Genomic DNA, 20,368 nt, shown 5'->3' on the forward strand with positions numbered 1-20,368 from the left:
CCTTTCCTTTTTTATCTCGAAATTTTGACTTTTTTCTCAACATTTCAAATTTTTTCTCGAAATTTTGACTTTTTTCTCGACATTTCGACTTTTTTCTCGACATTTCGACTTTTTTCTCGAAATTTTGACTTTTTTTTCAAAATTTCAACTTTTTTCTCAAAATTTCAACTTTTTCTCGAAATTCCGACTTTTTTCTCAAAATTTCGACTTTTTCTCAAAATTCCGACTTTTTTCTCAAAATTTTGACTTTTTTCTCGAAATTCCGACTTTTTTCTCAAAATTTCTGATTGGTCCTTACATTCTGGAGCTGATTGATCCTTCCATTCTGGGAGCTGATTGGTCCTTCCATTCTGGGAGCTGATTGGTCCTTCCATTCTGGAGCTGATTGATCCTTCCATTCTGGAGCTGATTGGTCCTTACATTCTAAATAGAAATAGAATAGCCTTTAGGCTGTCTAGGGGCGGGGGAGGATCCCGGCACAGTACCCCAAGTGAGCACCGCAGCCATTGGCGCGGCTCTCAAACCTGTTGACTGTGTTTGGGGGGGGCTGATAAGAGGGAGGAGCCGAGGAATTGTGTGTGTTTTATCAGTAAGTGTCTGTGAAGCGATGAGTCCGTCCGTGAACCTCCGCCCAGAGCTGCTCTCAGCCAAATGTCCTTGATGTTGTCAGTTCTGCAACAGGGATCCACAGGTGTTCCTGGAGAGGGGAGGGTTAGTGGGGGCAGAGTCATCATGTTTACATTCCACCAGGAAGATTGTGACCAGGAGTGATCGGCCTCAGACCGCTCTGTCAAGGGAAAATTATAGAATCAACAATTATTTTGAAAACAGGCAGCCTCAGTAATTTTCCGTCTGCCTTCAGTCTCTGGTTCATCAATGGCGACTCCAATCAGACGAATTTGTGATCAGTTCCCGCCAAGCCGAGCTCCCAACTTCTCCAGGTTGTTATCAATCTTGTTAATGAGCTCAAAGACCCCCGCCAGCCTACGATTCTGTTCAAGAATCACATCCAGCTTACGGCCCTGCTGCCAACACGTAAAAGTCAGAGCGTTGATCACTTTGCTTGACCCTGCAGCCACGTCCGGCAGCTCTGAGAGAGCGAAGACGGCTGCCGACGACTTACGCGTTTGTCGATACATCAGATAATCCCCCTCCTCCAATCATGAGGATAATCAGGAGAAATCCTGCTATCATAAATCCAAATATGAAGCATCTTCAACGTCCTCGACGGACAGAATTTTGAGACACAAAGGCTTCCAGTATTTGTAGGAATCCATTGTATATCCAGAAAAAAATGTTCCATCAGGGCAAGAGGGCTCCCTACCCCCCTGTCTTCTGGTGGCAAAAATGTGGTCAATTGTGCTGAGAGACCAGTTCTGGGAGCTGATTGGTCCTTACAGCATCATTAGCTGCAATACTTGCTGTTGAATCTCAATATAATACTAGTATCAATATGTTGCAGAACTACAGTCATATCATTCATGCAACAGCTCAAAAAACAGTTTTAATAACACTAACCCAAATCAATATTGTAAATTGTATTTCAACATTATTCACGAAATTTCGACTTTATTCACGAAATTTTGACTTTATTCACGAAATTTTGACTTTTTTCTTTAAATTGTATTTCAACGTTAATCTCGACATTTTGACTTTTTTTTCGACATTTCGACTTTATTCACGAAATTTTGACTTTATTCTCGAAATTTCGACTTTTCGACTAGAGGAAACAGCCTAGTCATAAAACAGGAGTTGACCCTGCAACTAGAGGAAACAGCCTAGTCATAAAACAGGAGTTGACTAGAAAAAACAGCCTAGTCATAAAACAGGAGTTGACTAGAGAAAACAGCCTAGTCATAAAACAGGAGTTGACCCTGCAACTAGAGGAAACAGCCTAGTCATAAAACAGGAGTTGACCCTGCAACTACAGGAAACAGCCTAGTCATAAAACAGGAGTTGACCCTGCAACTAGAGGAAACAGCCTAGTCATAAAACAGGAGTTGACCCTGCAACTACAGGAAACAGCCTAGTCATAAAACAGGAGTTGACCCTGCAACTAGAGAAAACAGCCTAGTCATAAAACAGGAGTTGACCCTGCAACTAGAGAAAACAGCCTAGTCATAAAACAGGAGTTGACCCTGTAACTAGAGGAAACAGCCTAGTCATAAAACAGGAGTTGACCCTGCAACTAGAGGAAACAGCCTAGTCATAAAACAGGAGTTGACCCTGCAACTACAGGAAACAGCCTAGTCATAAAACAGGAGTTGACCCTGCAACTAGAGAAAACAGCCTAGTCATAAAACAGGAGTTGACCCTGCAACTAGAGAAAACAGCCTAGTCATAAAACAGGAGTTGACCCTGTAACTAGAGAAAACAGCCTAGTCATAAAACAGGAGTTGACCCTGCAACTAGAGGAAACAGCCTAGTCATAAAACAGGAGTTGACCCTGCAACTAGAGGAAACAGCCTAGTCATAAAACAGGAGTTGACCCTGCAACTACAGGAAACAGCCTAGTCATAAAACAGGAGTTGACCCTGCAACTAGAGGAAACAGCCTAGTCATAAAACAGGAGTTGACCCTGCAACTAGAGAAAACAGCCTAGTCATAAAACAGGAGTTGACCCTGCAACTAGAGAAAACAGCCTAGTCATAAAACAGGAGTTGACCCTGTAACTAGAGAAAACAGCCTAGTCATAAAACAGGAGTTGACCCTGCAACTAGAGGAAACAGCCTAGTCATAAAACAGGAGTTGACCCTGCAACTAGAGAAAACAGCCTAGTCATAAAACAGGAGTTGACCCTGCAACTAGAGGAAACAGCCTAGTCATAAAACAGGAGTTGACCCTGCAACTAGAGGAAACAGCCTAGTCATAAAACAGGAGTTGACCCTGCAACTAGAGGAAACAGCCTAGTCATAAAACAGGAGTTGGAACTAGAGGAAACAGCCTAGTCATAAAACAGGAGTTGGAACTAGAGGAAACAGCCTAGTCATAAAACAGGAGTTGACCCTGCAACTAAAGAAAACAGCCTAGTCATAAAACAGGAGTTGACCCTGCAACTAGAGGAAACAACCTAGTCATAAAACAGGAGTTGACCCTGCAACTAGAGAAAACAGCCTAGTCATAAAACAGGAGTTGACCGTGCAACTAGAGAAAACAGCCTAGTCATAAAACAGGAGTTGACCCTGTAACTAGAGGAAACAGCCTAGTCATAAAACAGGAGTTGACCCTGCAACTAGAGGAAACAGCCTAGTCATAAAACAGGAGTTGACCCTGCAACTAGAGAAAACAGCCTAGTCATAAAACAGGAGTTGACTAGAGAAAACAGCCTAGTCATAAAACAGGAGTTGACCCTGCAACTAGAGGAAACAGCCTAGTCATAAAACAGGAGTTGACCCTGCAACTAGAGGAAACAGCCTAGTCATAAAACAGGAGTTGGAACTAGAGGAAACAGCCTAGTCATAAAACAGGAGTTGACCCTGCAACTAAAGAAAACAGCCTAGTCATAAAACAGGAGTTGACCCTGCAACTAGAGAAAACAGCCTAGTCATAAAACAGGAGTTGACTAGAGAAAACAGCCTAGTCATAAAACAGGAGTTGACCCTGCAACTAGAGGAAACAGCCTAGTCATAAAACAGGAGTTGACCCTGCAACTAGAGGAAACAGCCTAGTCATAAAACAGGAGTTGGAACTAGAGGAAACAGCCTAGTCATAAAACAGGAGTTGACCCTGCAACTAGAGGAAACAGCCTAGTCATAAAACAGGAGTTGACCCTGCAACTAGAGAAACAGCCTAGTCATAAAACAGGAGTTGACCCTGCAACTAGAGGAAACAGCCTAGTCATAAAACAGGAGTTGATCCTGCAACTATATATTAACTCCTGGTTTTTGTTTCAGGTCCTGAAGCCGCTGGTGAGTCCTGAGATCAACCTGAACAACAGGAACAACCGGAGACTCGTCAACTTCTGCCTGTCAGGTACGACTAGTCCGGGTTCTGGTTCTAGTTTAGTTTAGTTTATTTGCACATAAAAATATACAACAGATTTAAAAAGTACAGACCAAGAGTATGTAGAAAAAAAGGAAATAAAAAAGAAATACAATATATCAGAAAATGTGCGGGAGGAACCAGAAAAACTGTTTCCTCCTCTAGTGAAACAAAAAATATCTCCGGAAATATGTAAAACACAGGACAACTAAGGAAAATAATCTAAATTGCTAGAAAACAAAAACAGGAATCTAATGAGGGAGTGCAGAGAAGTTCTGGAAATGAAGGTTGAGCTTTACTAACTTGGGCTAGTAAAAATGTTGTGATTTGTGTTTTGAAAGTATTTGTACTCGAGTATTCTCTACTATGGTGGTAAGATGTTCCAATAAAGAACTTTTCTTTATATTAAGTGATAATATGTTGGCCTTGAACCAGGTGTCAAACTTGATCAATTCCATGTTCATTTCAGATATTAGTTCATGACCATAAACTAATACTATAAATTATGGAGTCGTCTGCAAACAGAATAAAAAATGCTTTAGATCAGGGGTGTCAAATGTGCGGCCCGCGAGAAGTTTCCAACGCAAAAAAACTAAATGTTAATTTACTAAAAAGGAAGGCATAAATAATTGCCATGAATCGCAGCATATTCGATAATATATTTCTTCTACAAATCCATCGTTATTCCACAAAGAGCAGTTTTCAACATTTTTTTAGTTTTCTAGAATGCATTTGCTGATTTTATTTCTTTGTAGACGGTCGTTTATTTTTATTAACTGACTACTATTATATATTTTATCAGGAAAAATATCTGCTAAAAAAGATGATAGAAGATATTTATTGGGAGAATTTCAGTTTTGAATACGAGGATTGTGACAAAGTAAAACAGTTAAAAAAGAAGTGCTGACTTTTTCGACACACTGGAGTAAATATCTGCGCCAATTTTTAAAAATAAATACACTTAATTGTACTGGAAAAATCTCTAAATCACAAAGAAACCTATAAAAAAGCAAAATATAAAAAAAACATACTTGTTTCTGTTTATCTTTGTAAAATTATATTAAAAGTATCTTACATAATTTGAAAAAAAAACGAGAAATTTCAAGAAAAGATCCTGAAGAAATATATTTTACATAATTAGAGTGTAAACAAAGTGAATATTTCCTTTAAAATTAACTAAACTGATATTGGATTAGATAACAATAGTAAAAAAGAAAGAATTAGAAAAAAAACTTTTCGCACCGTTTTTGTTATTTTGAGCGTGCAACGCGAGATAAAAATTGTTCAAATTCGGCCCGCCAAGAAAAATGAGTTTGACACCCCTGCTTTAGATGATACCATGTATAGATCATTTATGTAAATAAGAAAGAGTAACGGGCCCAGAATCGATCCTTGAGGAACACCTGGTTTCAGTTCTAGTCCCGGTTTCAGTTCTACTAGTCCTGGTCCTGGTTCTAGTCCTGGTCCTGGTCTTGGTTCTAGTCCTGGTTCCAGTTCTAGTCCATGTTCTAGTTCTAGTCCTGGTTCTAGTCCTGGTCCTGGTTCCAGCTCTACTTGTCCTGGTTCTAGTCCTGGTCCTGGTCCTGGTCCTGGTTCAGTTCTTCTTCTCCTGTTCCAGACCTGCAGGCCGTGGGTCTGAAGAAGGGAATGTTCTTCAACCCGGATCCGTACCTGAAACTCTCCGTCCGTCCGGGGAAACACAGCATCTTCCCGTCGCTGCCGCACCACGGCCAGGAGACCCGGTCCGGGGTGGCCGGCAACACGGTGCACCCCCGGTGGCCGTCTGAGGTACGAGGGGGGGGGAAGGATGAGTAGAAATGTCGGGAAAACAGTCGAAATGTTGAAAATAATGTTGAAATGTTGAGAAAGAGAGATAAACCTGGTTCCTCCACCAGGTTTAATGCAAATGTCATTCTATACGCAGATGACGCTCTTGTTTCTATTCCCTGGTAGAAACGCCTAAAAAAGTTGAAATATCGAGATACATTACAATTTTGAGAAAAAAGTCGAAATGTTGAGAAAAAAAGTTTTTATTCACGCAATTTTTGTCTTTTTTCTCAACATTCCCACTTTTTTCTCAACATATCAACTTTTTTCTCAACAATCCAACATTTCGACTTTTTTCTCGACATTTTGACTTTTATTTTAAGGTCTCCAAAAGCTGAACGTTGTTTCTCCTCAGAGGTTCAACTTCGTGTCTCTTCCCACCGACGTCCTGGAGATCGAGGTGAAGGACAAGTTCTCCAAGAGCCGCCCGATCATCAAGCGTTTCCTGGGGAAGCTGTCGGTGCCGGTGCAGCGGCTGCTGGAGAAGCACGCTATCGGGTAAACGCCCCGCCGCCGTGTCCTTAGCTAGCCAGTAGCGGGTCATCCTGTCCCGCCCACTGACCGTCCTCGTCTCTTTGTCCCCAGGGACCGCATGGTCAGCTACTCTCTGGGTCGCAGAGTTCCGACGGATCACGTTTGCGGGCAGTTGCTGTTCCGCTTCGAGCTAACGATCCACTCAGGTAGGTTTAGCTAACGATGCTAACCATCCACCCAGGTAGGTTTAGCTAACGATGCTAACATCCACCCAGGTAGGTTTAGCTAACGATGCTAACGTCCACCCAGGTAGGTTTAGCTAACGTAGCTCCAGCAGGGACACGACCCCATCAGGTGGATTCTGCTGTGTCACTTCCTGTCACATGACCCGGGTCCGTGGCTGCCACTTCCAGGAAAATGGAGGAGGCCGTAGCTAGTAGCTCTTCATGCTAAGATAGCAGCTGTGGCTTCTTCGTAGCTCACAGATTGGACTGAATGAAAAGTGCTCTATAAATAAAATCTATTATTATTATTATTATTATTATTATTATTATCATTATTATTATTATTATTATTATTATTATTATTATTATTATTATTATTATTATTATAATTATTATAATAATAATTATTATTATTATTATTATTATTATTATTATTATTATTATTATTATTATCATTATTATTATCATTATTATTATTATTATTATTATTATTATTATTATTATTATTATCATTATTATTATCATTATTATTGTTATTATTATTGTTATTATTAGTATCATTATTATTATTATTAATATTATTATCATTATTATCATCGTTATCATCATTATTATTATTATTATTGTTATTATTATTATTATTATTATTATTATTATTATTATTATTGTCTAAGGTATCAATACATCTGTTGTTGTGCAACAAAGGAGGTGCTGGTTCAGTTATTAGAAAATTATTAATAATTGTCTTACAATAATTGTTAATAATTAATTCATAAGATGACTTATCAAAATGAATCAATCAGAACGGGGGCACCACGTGTCTGGTGCTAATTTAATTAAAAAAAAAAAATTAGAAATAAATAACAAAAATGTTTTTTTTTATCAAAATGAATGGATTATTTTACACAGATCAGACACAAAGCTGGTGCATTAAAGCCTCACACGGGGCACCATTAATGTCAGTTATTAATAATTGTATTACGATAGTTAGAATTATCTAAATGAATGAATCTAAACGGGGCACCACCTGACTTTATTTCCTGATTCCGGACTCGGTTTTGAGTACTTGACCTTAATTGGTGCAAATTAGCCCCGCCCCTTCTTCTGATTGGTTGTCCCTATTTTCTGGCATAACCTTTGAATGGTTTGACATAGAGAGTCGTGGGTGGTGTCATCGGACTCGGTTTTGAGTCCTTGACCTTTATTGGTGAAAATTGCACGTGCAAGGGTCCGTTCATCCGTTCATCGCTGCTTGCAGCTTTAATTTTTTTTTGCGTCCTGGTTCCTGTCTCAGATGACGAGGAGGCGTCCCTGGTGGCTGAGGTGGGACGTCCTGGTGACGCCCGCCCCGCCGCCGTCGCCTCCGACGACGACGCCCTGAGCCTGGGGCCGGACACGCCGGAGCTCCCCCTGGACGCCCCACCGGACCCCGGGGCCTCAGGGGGGCCGCCGCCCCCACAGGAGGACCCGCCGCCCCCAGACCAGGCCCCGGGGCCGCCGCCCCCACACCAGGACCCTGCAGGGGCCCCGGACGCCCCAGATGATGGAGAGACAGAGCAGGACACCCTGGTGGAGGAGGAAACCCCACCCTGCAGATTTCAGGTGTGTATATGTGTGTATGTATGTATACGCTCATTATATCATTCAGACTGTGGTATACGATCATTATATCATTCAGACTGTGGTATACGCTCATTATATCATTCAGACTGTGGTATACGATCATTATATCATTCAGACTGTGGTATACGCTCATTATATCATTCAGACTGTGGTATACGCTCATTATATCATTCAGACCGTGGTATACACTCATTATATCATTCAGACCGTGGTATACACTCATTATATCATTCAGACCGTGGTATACGCTCATTATATCACTCTGTGATTATATCACTCTGTGATATAATGAGCGTAAACCACGGCCTGTCGGGATGACTTGCATTTTTTCCCTGCCATCTTGAGAGTGGAATTTTATTTTCCCACCAAATTATTTCAGTCACAAACATGAGCGCTAGCGCCCGTATAGTTCAACGGGTTGAGCAGCGACTTATGTAAACCTTCTCCTGTACAGCGACGCGGATTCAATTCCATCCATCCATCCATTATCTTACCCGCTTTATCCCTTTCGGGGTCACGGGGGTCTGCTGGAGCCTATCCCAGCTCATTTTAGGTGAGAGGCAGGGGTTACACCCTGGACAGGTCACCAGTCTATCACAGGGCCACAGGGATTCAATTCCAGTCACGGCATATTTTGCCACCACTTCTGTTTCATGTTCGAAATAACATTTCATTTCAATTCAATTCAATTTCAGGTAGAGCAGGTGGACGAGGAGGCCGAAGAGCCGGAGGACGGAGATAGAGGAGGGGGGGACCAGACGGACCCTGGTCCAGGTCCAGACCCTGGTCCAGAGACCGGAGGGGGGCAGGGAGAGGTGGAGGCCGACTCCACCCATGCTGAGGCCTCCACCGACGGAGATGCTGCTGCTGCTGGAGGGGCTCCGTCAGAGCAGGGCCCCCTCGGGCCCCCCCAGGAGGAACCAGGTTTGTTAGTTTTTTTTCAGTTTTTAGTTAGGGGGACCGCAGTCAGATGGAAGCAGCAGCGGGATTGTTTGGTACCTAAACAACATACATAAATTAATAACTTAGGAAAGACACAGAGACAGTTAGAAATGATTTTTCAGGCCTTCTGCAGAAGGGAAGCAAAGTCGGAGCTTGCAGAGCAACATGGCCCTCTCGGATGCTCTCCACAAATGCTTGCTGGCTCCTTCTTTGCATCAGCTTTTATTGGTAAAACTGACAGGAACATGACCATTTTAAGACAACAGTAGACAGTGGATGGACAATGGGATGAAACAGCAACAGACATTGTGGGTGAAAAACACACATGTGACATTTCAGTTAAAGAGCAACTAATCTGTGGTATGCAGAAACAAATGGGTTCAAATGGGGCCGCAGGCAGGTGGAAGCAGCAGCGGGATGACCAGATGGGGGGGGGTTTGCAGGCAGGTGGAAGCAGCAGCGGGATGACCAGCAGCCGTTTTAAGGTCCACTAAATCTCAAATTTAAATCTGAATTAAGCACATTTGAATTTATGAATAATCTATTTGTCGGTTCTGGATAATCTGCTTTGTTTATAACTCTAAAGTCTCTTTTTTGTCAGATAAAACCTTCAGCGTCGTGTCCCAGACCCCGACCCGGCGCCGGACCCGGCCCTGCTCTCTGCCGGTGTCGGAGCTGGAGACGGTACTGGCGTCGGCCTGCGGGGAACCGGAGACGCCGCGGACGCACTACATCCGCATCCACCACCTGCTGCACAGCCTGGACCAGGACCAGGACCGGGACCAGGACCGGGACCAGGACCGGGACCAGGACCAGGACCAGGACCAGGACCTGGTCCAGGACCTGGACACCACCAGCACCACCCTGGACTCCACCTCCCCCACACTCAAGACCTGCAAGGACGAGGACGGCCCGGAGGAGGACGAGGACACCACCCAGTCCCCGTCCCAGGTAGGACCAGTTCTGGGGGTCGGGGAACCAGGACCGGACCCGTTTTAATTCAATTCAATTTTCATTTCAGTTTTCTTTCTATGGCGTCTGTTACGGGGGTTGGTGACCCGGGGCTCTTTAGCGCCGCCCTAGTGGCTCCTGGAGCCTTTTCAAAAATGTTTGACCTTTTTTTCTTCTTTTTTTCCTTTTTTTGTTTTTTTTCATCTTATTTTTTCTTTTTTTCTTTTTTTTCTCCCTTTTTTCTTCTTTTTTCCCATTTAATCTTTTTTCTTTCTTTTCCTTTTTTCCTTTTTTCATCTTGTTTTCTATTTTTTCTTTTTTTTCCTTTTTTCCCTTTTTCCTTTTTTAATCTTTTTTTCTCTTTTTTTCCTATTTTTCTATATATTTTTCTATAGACTGACATTTGTATCAACAACTAATGAGTGTCATCTGCATATAGACTGACATTTGACTATAATAATAATAAAAAAATAATTAAAAATAAATAAAATAATAATAAGAATAAGAATAAGAATAAGAATAAGAATTAAAAATAAATATAATAATAAGAATAAGAATAATAATAAGAATGGCATTTTGTACCTCATCGGTGAGAGCTGGAAGGTCTGAACGTGGTTGGTTCTTGGTTGCAGCGTCTCCTCTGTGTTCCATTTCTAAAGCGGTTTCTGTGTTTTTGGGTCCCTGCAGGTCCCGGAGTGTCCCGGTCTTTGCTGCAGGCGGTCGTTGCCCCGCAGCCTCTCCATCGAGCGTCTGTCGGAGCTGAACCAGCTGCTGGAGGGAGGAGGCCGAGCGGACCCCCCCTCGGTGAGGACGACCTCGTCATCGCCCGGTCTGGAGGGGGAGGAGGGAAAAAGGGCGGGCTGGTTCAGTTATTAAGAGTTATTAATAATAGAGGGAATGTTCACGACGTCACAGATGCCACTTCCTCGGGGCCGGGCCGACCGGCGAGACAGTTCGACTTTTTTCTCGACATTTCGACTTTTTTCTCAACATTTCAACTTTTTTTTCAACATTTCAACTTTTTTCTCGACATTTCGACTTTTTTCTCGACATTTCAACTTTTTTTTCAACATTTCGACTTTTTTCTCGACATTTAATTTTTTTTTTCAACATTCTGACTTTTTTCTCGACATTTCTACTTTTTTTTCAACATTTCGACTTTTTTCTCGACATTTCGACTTTTTTCTCGACATTTCAACTTTTTTTTCAACATTTCGACTTTTTTCTCGACATTTCCATTTTTTTTCAACATTTTGACTTTTTTCTCGACATTTTGACTTTTTTCTCGACATTTCGACTTTTTTCTCGACATTTCAACTTTTTTCTCGAAGTGCATAATGAAAAAACTACAAAACTGCATGTAGCTAATATAGCTACATAGCTACATGCTAATATAGCTACATGTAGCTAATATAGCTACATGTAGCTAATATAGCTACATGTAGCTAATATAGCTACATGCAGCATGCGTTGCCTTCATTTCTAAGGCTGATACAAGACTTTTCATTTTTTGCGGCTCCAGACATATTCGTTTTTTTGTGTTTTTGGTCTAACATTTTGGGTTTCCGACCCCTGCTCTATTTTCTTACAGGGCGACTCCTCCAGGGCCTGCGTCCACCGGGGGCCCCCGGGGGGCCACGACTGTGAGTTCTGCTACTCCACCTCCTGCTACTCCACGTCCTGCTACTCCACGTCCTGCTACTCCACCTCCTGCTACAGCAGCTCCGGCCACCATGGTATATACAATAATCATTATATTCTTTATGATAAGATGTGTACCATATTGGCATGAATATAAGACGGTGTTTTTTGCATTGAAAAAAGACAGAAAAAGTGGGGGTCGTCTTACATTCGGGGTCTAGATGTTATACCCATTTACACACCGCTAGATGGCGCCAGATACCTTTAAAGCGGATGCTGAACTAAACTCCCCAGAACAAAGGAACCCCTGGCACCAAGAAGAAAAATAAAAACAGCGGTAAAAAAGAAAAGAGAAGAAAATAAAAGAAGAGATAACAGAAAATGGAGAAATGTAGCGACAATCAGGAGAAGTTCAGCCAGTTATGATGCAAACTTGAAGATGATAATTTGAATGAGGCAAGATAACAGGCTTTTTTTCTCGAATATAATGTTATAATCATTTGTTTCAGATGTACTGTAATTATTTTCTGTATAAAAATTGAATTTGGTGTTCAAAATACTTTTTTCAAACTTGAGTCTTGAAAAAGAGGGAGTCGTCTTATAATCAGGGTCGTTTTATATTACTATTACGGTATATATAAATATATATATATATATGTTGTAAATGTATATTATTTATAATTGCTCTGGTATATCATTTATTTATAATGCTCAGGTATAATATTTATGATGCTCAGGTATATTTATATTTAGAATGCTCAGTCTATATGCAGATGACACTCATTTGGTGACACTTTTCGGGCATGAAGGTTTATTTCCCTTAGATTTTGTTTAATGACTGTTTATTTGTATTCTTTTTTTGTTTTGTGTGATTGTTTTGTTCTAAATAAAGATCTCCATCCATCGATCAACCACCGCCTGTCGTCCGTGGACAGCAACCGTCTCTCCGGCAGCACCGTCTTCTCCTCGCAGGACGAGGACGAGGACGAGGAGGGGAGCGCCTTCGAGACGGCGCCGCCGCCGCCGGACCCAGGCCGGTCCGAGGACCCGGACCAGGACCGGGACGGGGACCAGGACCCGGACCAGGACCAGAACCAGGACCAGGACCAGGACCGGAGCCTCCTTCCATCGGCCCGGAGGGGGGACCAGGGGGAGGAGGCGGGGGCCGGGCCCAGCAACAGGACCAGCATCGGTGAGATAAAACCCCTTTTTATTACTGTTAAGTAATGAGAACCAGAGTGCTCAGGTGCAGGTGCATGGTATTAACCATTAATATGCGTGCAGACAAGGTAAAAAAAAAAAAAAGAGAGAGAGAAAAGGCACATTTGGTCTATTTTAACTTAAGGTAAGAGGCCAGCCTGCTTAATATGGCCTGAACCCACCTGAGAGCTAATGTTTTTTTTTAATATTTGTTAGTATTATTTTGCGTTAATGGCCTGTTATGAGTGTGATTTATGTGTAAGCTGCGTGAACCCACCTGTTGAGAGCCATCATATTTGTTTTTTATTTTGCGTTATGGCCTGTTATGAGTGGAATTTGTGAATGTGTTCACATGTTTTAACACAGCTGCAACTGTGTTAAAACATAATTTCCTGGATGATTACATAACGTTAAATAATCAGTCTCTGATAGTGGCATTTGTTGTTATTACTGTTATTTGAATGCACAATTCATTTTTTTTTTTTATCTAAAAAAATACATTAGCCTATTTTATTTGTTTATTCGTTTCTGCAATGCACTGGCCGTGCGCCAGTGTCTTGTCTGGTATTTATTCATTAAGTGCACCAGTGTGGTGCCAATTAAAGTCTTTTATTTATTTTAATTATCAGATTTAATTTGTAAATAACATTCTGCATCGTAATGCACAATTTTGCCTCCTGTTAGTAAAACAACGTGCATCTAAAATGGTTAGAAGTGTGCGTGTATTTGTCATAGGCTATAGTAGGCTGATTGTATTGGTTTATTGCATAGAGCCACACTGTTTAAAAAACAAAAAACAAAAAAAAAACGCGAGTTAGGGACCCCCCGAATATGGATGGGTATTTCACACACTGATGAGAACTGTCTGTAACCACGGTCTGAATGATATAATGAGATTATACCACGGTCTGAATGATATAATGAGCGTATATCACGGTCTGAATGATATAATGAGCGTATACCACGGTCTGAATGATATAATGAGCGTATACCACGGTCTGAATGATATAATGAGCGTATACCACGGTCTGAATGATATAATGAGCGTATACCACGGTCTGAATGATATAATGAGCGTATACCACGGTCTGAATGATATAATGAGCGTATACCACGCACACCCGTCGCTATGGGCGGGCCATAGGGGGCCGGGCCCGCCCATAGCAACAGCTGTGCCCCCCCACTGGGGGCACTAAAAAACAAACAAACATTTTTTTAATCTTTATTTTATTATTTTAGGTTTAGGTAAAATGTTGCTCTCTTTATCACTAAAATATTAAAAATATAATAAGAATGGTGTGTTTATGTTTGATTGGGAAATTTACACTGCGACGGCCAAAACGTTAGATTACTATACTGTACTTGACGTAGCCTACGTCAATAACCGTTACCGCGCAATTGGAATGAATGAATTAATCTGCGGTCTAGTTTTCGCTGGTGAAGATATGGACTGTGTGAAGACACTGCGCACAGAAAATTAATTTGCTGCGCTATGAGATCTCTGCGCTCCTCCAGTCACGGCCAGCGAGGCTGTGCCAGTGACCGGCCCCGGTCCAAGCAAGAGAAGACGCACAGTTAACAAGAACCTCCGTGAATTTGCAGTTGAAGAAACCATTGGGCAAGCACAGAGTGACATAGACGAAAAGACAGAGTTCAAGAGGCTATTTTACAGTGTCATCGATGCTGTGCAAGGAGAGATGGATGCGCGTTTTGGAGAGCGCAGCTGCTGCGCTCTCCAAAACGCGCATCCATCTCTCCTGCGCCGCAGCAGCGAGCTTATGCGCACTGGCTGCTCTGGGTCCAGAGGCCGAGGATAATTTCCTGGACCCATCAAAGGTAACCCCTCAGCCCCCGGGTCTGGCAGTCAGAAGGCGCGCCGATTTTTTCCAGTGGCCAGCCGCGGTACTGCAACAAAAAATCCCATGCGGCCCAAAAAGCTTTTTTCCCATAGACCGCAATAGTAAAAGAGAAGCCTCTAAAACTGTTCACAGGAACCTCCAGCTGTAATCACCGGCAATTACTAATCTTTGTATTCTATATTTTTAAGTCATGGACTTTATATCCGTCAAAAATGTTTTATAACGGCCAGAAAAGTCAAAGAAAAGTCTCTTTCTGGGCGTGACGTCACGGCTGACGTCACAGCCGTGTCCGTGCATTCCACGGATGTTTATATTAATATATATTATGTAATTATATTATATTAATACATTAATAATATATGTAATGCTATACATGTAATAATATACATTAATTTATACATTATATTAATACATATTATATTAATATTCGCGTCATTGCCCCGGGGCATGATGGGAGGCCCCAGAGCATCATGGGAGGTGACTCAACTGAGCATGCTCTATGGGCCGCATAACGCGGAAGTAAACCCGGAAGTCAGAGATTTTTTCGGCTTATGCGCTGGCTGAGCAGAATGCATTGAAATGAATGGGCGGCCATTTTTAGTGTCCCATCCAGTTTTATAATAGATCCATGTAACCCCTCTACTGGAATTAGCTGGGGCTTATAATAATAATAATAATAATAATAATAATAATAATGACTTGGATTTATATAGCGCCCTTCAAGGCACCCAGAGCGCTTTACAGAGATCATTATTCATTCATACACATCCTCACTGGTGGTGGTAGCTACAATTTGTAGCCACAGCTGCCCTGGGGCAGACTGACGGAAGCGTGGCTGCCATATCGCGCCAAACGGCCCCTCCGACCAACACCAACATTCATACACATTCAAACACATTCACACTATGTGGTTGAATCTGAATATGCTGTGGCCCGTGAGTTCTTGGCGAAGAAAATGACCAACACCCCGGTCCCCCCCGTAGATGGAAAATGGACTGTCGTGCCAAAAAGTGATTTCCTGCCAGAATCTGATTTCTCCCCTGAAAATGGGTCTTTTTACCTGCCAAAAATTGATTGAAGGCCAAATACAGTTAATGAAAGGTTGTTTCTACCTAAATATGATTTGATCTCATTCTTGAGCTTCATAATATAAACACTAGAGCTCACAGGATTGCTTTTAACTCTTTTAAAGGACCATTACAACACAAAATAGGCCTTTTCACCTGCCAAAAATTGATTGGAGGCCAAATACAGTTAATGAAAAGTTGTTTCTGCCTAAATATGACTAGATCTCATTCTTGAGCTTCATAATCTGAAAATCTGACGTTTTAGCGCTATCGTTCAGCGGGCTGCTGTGCGCGCTCCCGCGGCCAGAAATCAGAAGAAAACAGATTCTGGCAGGCAATCACTTTTTGGCACAACACCGCCTCCCGCTGTACTGACACAGGATGGACAAATAAGAGGACAGCGCTGCCTCCACTAAAGTAGGATCAAAGTGCGTGTGCCTTTGTGTATACGTGTGCGTGCGCGTGTGCGTAATGGAAATGCATATCCCTCTGTTGACTGTTTTAAAATGCACCCGCCGTGATGCTTCTTCAGTTTGAGAGACGATTCTGGCGTTACATCTATGTTGCATAGTCAAGTGTTTTGTGGATATTGCTTCAATGTTTTGTGGATACTGCTTTGATGTTATGCTTAAATTTGCAAGGAATTATGCTATATAGGGTATATAGCTGGTCATATTTACTGTTGGTTATGTTCAACGTGATGGTTACGTGTATCAGTGCTGCGCGAATATATGGCTGAAGTAATCAAATCAAATAAAATCAAACTTTATTTGTAAAGCACCTTTCATACAAAAAATGTAACACAAAGTGCTTTTCATAAAACATAAACATAAAATGTATAAATGCCCTGATTAAAGAGATGGGTCTTGAGCCTCTTTTTAAAAACATCAACAGTCTCTGCGGCCCTGAGGTTCTCCTGAGGTTCTCCTGAGGTTCTCCGGGAGGCTGTTCCACAATCGGGGACCATAAAAACTGAATGCCGCCTCCCCGTGTGTCCTGGTTCTAACTCTTGGTATGGTTAAAAGGCCGGAGGACCTCAGGGTCTGCGAGGGTCGATAGGGTAAAAGTAGTGCAGACAAACAAGAAGGCCCAAGACCATTGACACACTTAAAAACTAGTAAAATAACCTTAAAATCAACCCTGAAGCGCACGGGGAGCCAATGCAGCGCTTTTAAAACAGTGGTGCCTCCCCATGCAGTTGATATGCCCCCCTTAAGATTGAGGTCTGGCGACGGGTCTGATACCACGGTCTGAATGATATAATGAGCGTATACCACGGTCTGTAGTGATGTATAGCTTTTATAAAGCGGTGAAAGAGGAATACACAATCTATTTTATGTAGTTTTTATAATGTTTCTCTTAATTTGAAAAAAAGTTGAATAGAAACATGAAGGCTTTTATTTTTTACTCCAAATAGTATTTCTAATGTTTTAAAAAAAATAAAATCTATACATTTGAAAATACGTGACCATAAATGATTTATTGGTATTGTCGTGATACGCGACTTTAGTTATTATTCTTATTACTCTTTTAACTACAGGGTCTATATAGAGTAAGTGTCCCCCAAAACTCAATATAACATGTTTACATTATTTGTTGTTTCGTAAATAACACCAACAGATTTAGACAATTTTTGTTGAACATAATTTATATGTTTACTATCTATAATTACTCCCAAACCTTTAGTTTCATGCACTCTTAAAATTTCAACCACATTTAGATTAAATTTGGTTTCACAATTAGTTTTAACGCCTTCAATGTTTGTTTTCATTTAATGATCATTTATTGGTATCAAACCTTTTTTTAGACGCAATCAACTCCCTTTTCTGCTATTTTCAACAATTCTTTAAAGTCTGGTTCCGAACAAAATAGGTTGGTATCGTCTGCAAATGTGATAGATTTCAACCTGTTCGGTGCTGTAAGTTTAGCTTAGCACCAACTCTTTGCAGGGCTAGAAGAACGTAACTGACATTAGCAGAGACGTAACTGACGTTTGCAGAGACGTAACTGACGTTAGCAGAGACGTAACTAACGTTTGCAGAGACGTAACTGTCGTTTGCAGAGACGTAACTGACGTAACTGACGTTAGCAGAGACGTAACTGACGTTTGCAGAGACGTAACTGACGTTTGCAGAGACGTAACTGATGTTAGCAGAGACGTAACTGACGTTAGCAGAGACGTAACTGACGTTAGCAGAGACGTAACTGACGTTAGCAGAGACGTAACTGACGTTAGCAGAGACGTAACTGACGTTTGCAGAGACGTAACTGACGTAACTGACGTTAGCAGAGACGTAACTGACGTTTGCAGAGACGTAACTGACGTTTGCAGAGACGTAACTGACGTAACTGACGTTAGCAGAGACGTAACTGACGTTTGCAGAGACGTAACTGACGTAACTGACGTTAGCAGAGACGTAACTGACGTTTGCAGAGACGTAACTGACGTTTGCAGAGACGTAACTGACGTTAGCAGAGACGTAACTGACGTTTGCAGAGACGTAACTGACGTTAGGAGAGACGTAACTGACGTTTGCAGAGACGTAACTGACGTTTGCAGAAACGTAACTGACGTTAGCAGAGACGTAACTGACGTTTGCAGAGACGTAACTGACGTTTGCAGAGACGTAACTGACGTTAGCAGAGACGTAACTGACGTTTGCAGAGACGTAACTGACGTTAGCAGAGACGTAACTGACGTTTGCAGAGACGTAACTGACGTTAGCAGAGACGTAACTGACGTTTGCAGAGACGTAACTGACGTTAGCAGACACGTAACTGACGTTAGCAGAGACGTAACTGACGTTAGCAGAGACGTAACTGACGTTAGCAGAGACGTAACTGACGTTAGCAGAGACGTAACTGACGTTAGCAGAGACGTAACTGTCGTTAGCAGAGACGTAACTGTCGTTAGCAGAGACGTAACTGTCGTTAGCAGAGATGTAACTAACCTAGCGGTGTCCCCCCCCCCCCCCCCCAGACTGGGAGGCCCGCGTCGACAGCCACGGCCGGGTTTTCTACGTGGACCACGTCAACCGGACGACCACGTGGCAGCGGCCGAGCCACGGCGGCAAGTGCAGCCACGGGATCCCGCGCTCCGGCTCCACGCAGCAGATGGAGCAGATGAACCGGAGGTCAGTCTGGGCCGTGTTCAGCCGCATTTTGTAATAAACGTCCAAAATGTAATAACTTATTTTTATGCTCCTCTCTCCTGCAGGTACCAGAACATCCAGAGAACGATGGCCACAGAGGAGGATTCTGGGAGTCGGAGTTCAGACGGGGACTCGGACCCCAACCCGCCCTCAGGTACAGACCAATCAGGGCAGGGGCTTTTTTAGATTTCTGTCCCGGGATTCACAATGGAAACCACGCCCCCTTTGTAAACCACGCCCCCGTTAGCGTTCAGGTGACGGATGCTGAGTCATGTTGCTGAGTCATGTGACCTTCCCGCAGGCCCCGCCTCCCCTGTCAATCACCAGAAGATCAGCCACCTCCTCCAATCGCCGGCCGTCAAGTTCGTCACCCACCCGGAGTTCTTCACCGTGCTGCACAGCAACTACGTGAGTTCCTAGCCCTGGTTCTTAGCCCTGGTTAGGGGGCTTTTATTTTTTACTCCCAATAGTATTTCTAATGTTCTTAAATAGACAATATCTATAATTTAGAATACACGTGACTATAAATAATTTACTGTTATTGTTGCCACACGCAACTTTAGTTATTATTCTTATTACTCTTTTAACTATAAGTTCTGTTTGTTTCCCCCAAAACGCAACACAATATAACATGTTTACATTGTTTGTTGTTTCATAAATAACACCGACAGATTTAGACAATTTATGTTGAACATCATCTATATCAGTGTGTGAAATACCCATCCATATTCGGAGGGGTCCCTAACTCGAGTTTTTTCTTTTTGTTTTTTGTTTTTTAAACAGTGTCGCCCTATGCAATAAACCAATACAATTAGCCTACTATAGCCTATGACAAATACACGCACACTTTTAACCATTTTAGATTAACGTTGTTTTACAATGTGCATTACAATGCAGAATGTTATTTACAAATTCAATCTGATAATTAAAATAAATAAAAGACATTAATTGGCACCACACTGGCGCATGACCTTGACATTGCAGAAACAAATAAACAAATAAAATAGGCTAATGTATTTTTTTAGATGAATAAAAAAAAAAAATAAAATGAAAATGAATTGTGCATTCAAATAACAGTAATAACAACAAATGCCACTATCGGAGACGTGCAATCAGTGCACTTAAACAGATCCTCAGCCTGCACAATGATGACTGATTATTTAACGTTATGTAACCATCCAGGAAATTATGTTTTAACACAGCTGTGTGAACACATTCACAAACTCCACTCATAACAGGCCATCACGCAAAATAAAAAAAAAAAAGCATGATGGCTCTCAACAGGTGGGTTGACGCAGCTTACACATAAATCACACTCATAACAGGCCGTAACGCAAAATAATAATAACAGTAATTTAAAAATACCATTATCTCTCAGGTGGGTTCAGGCCATATTGAGCAGGCTGGCCTCTTACCTTAAGTTAAAG

General features: G+C 42.0%; 1 protein-coding gene across 3 annotated transcripts in view; it reads left to right on the forward strand.

Annotated features, from left to right (window-relative positions):
- The window catches only part of LOC133422909 (E3 ubiquitin-protein ligase HECW1), a 56,953-nt gene that overhangs the window by 9,577 nt on the left and 27,008 nt on the right, over positions 1–20,368 (forward strand). For all 3 annotated transcript variants that reach the window (XM_061712939.1, XM_061712940.1, XM_061712941.1), the window contains 13 exons: positions 3,894–3,972; positions 5,600–5,769; positions 6,164–6,306; positions 6,394–6,488; positions 7,801–8,108; positions 8,825–9,053; positions 9,673–10,022; positions 10,710–10,826; positions 11,614–11,758; positions 12,556–12,855; positions 18,770–18,923; positions 19,007–19,095; positions 19,243–19,349. In XM_061712939.1, the coding sequence (XP_061568923.1) occupies positions 3,894–3,972; positions 5,600–5,769; positions 6,164–6,306; positions 6,394–6,488; positions 7,801–8,108; positions 8,825–9,053; positions 9,673–10,022; positions 10,710–10,826; positions 11,614–11,758; positions 12,556–12,855; positions 18,770–18,923; positions 19,007–19,095; positions 19,243–19,349 (2,286 nt within the window). The remainder of the gene's footprint in view (positions 1–3,893; positions 3,973–5,599; positions 5,770–6,163; positions 6,307–6,393; positions 6,489–7,800; positions 8,109–8,824; positions 9,054–9,672; positions 10,023–10,709; positions 10,827–11,613; positions 11,759–12,555; positions 12,856–18,769; positions 18,924–19,006; positions 19,096–19,242; positions 19,350–20,368) is intronic.

The sequence above is a fragment of the Cololabis saira genome, chromosome 22 (assembly GCF_033807715.1).
Source record: "Cololabis saira isolate AMF1-May2022 chromosome 22, fColSai1.1, whole genome shotgun sequence".
NCBI lineage: Eukaryota > Metazoa > Chordata > Actinopteri > Beloniformes > Belonidae > Cololabis > Cololabis saira.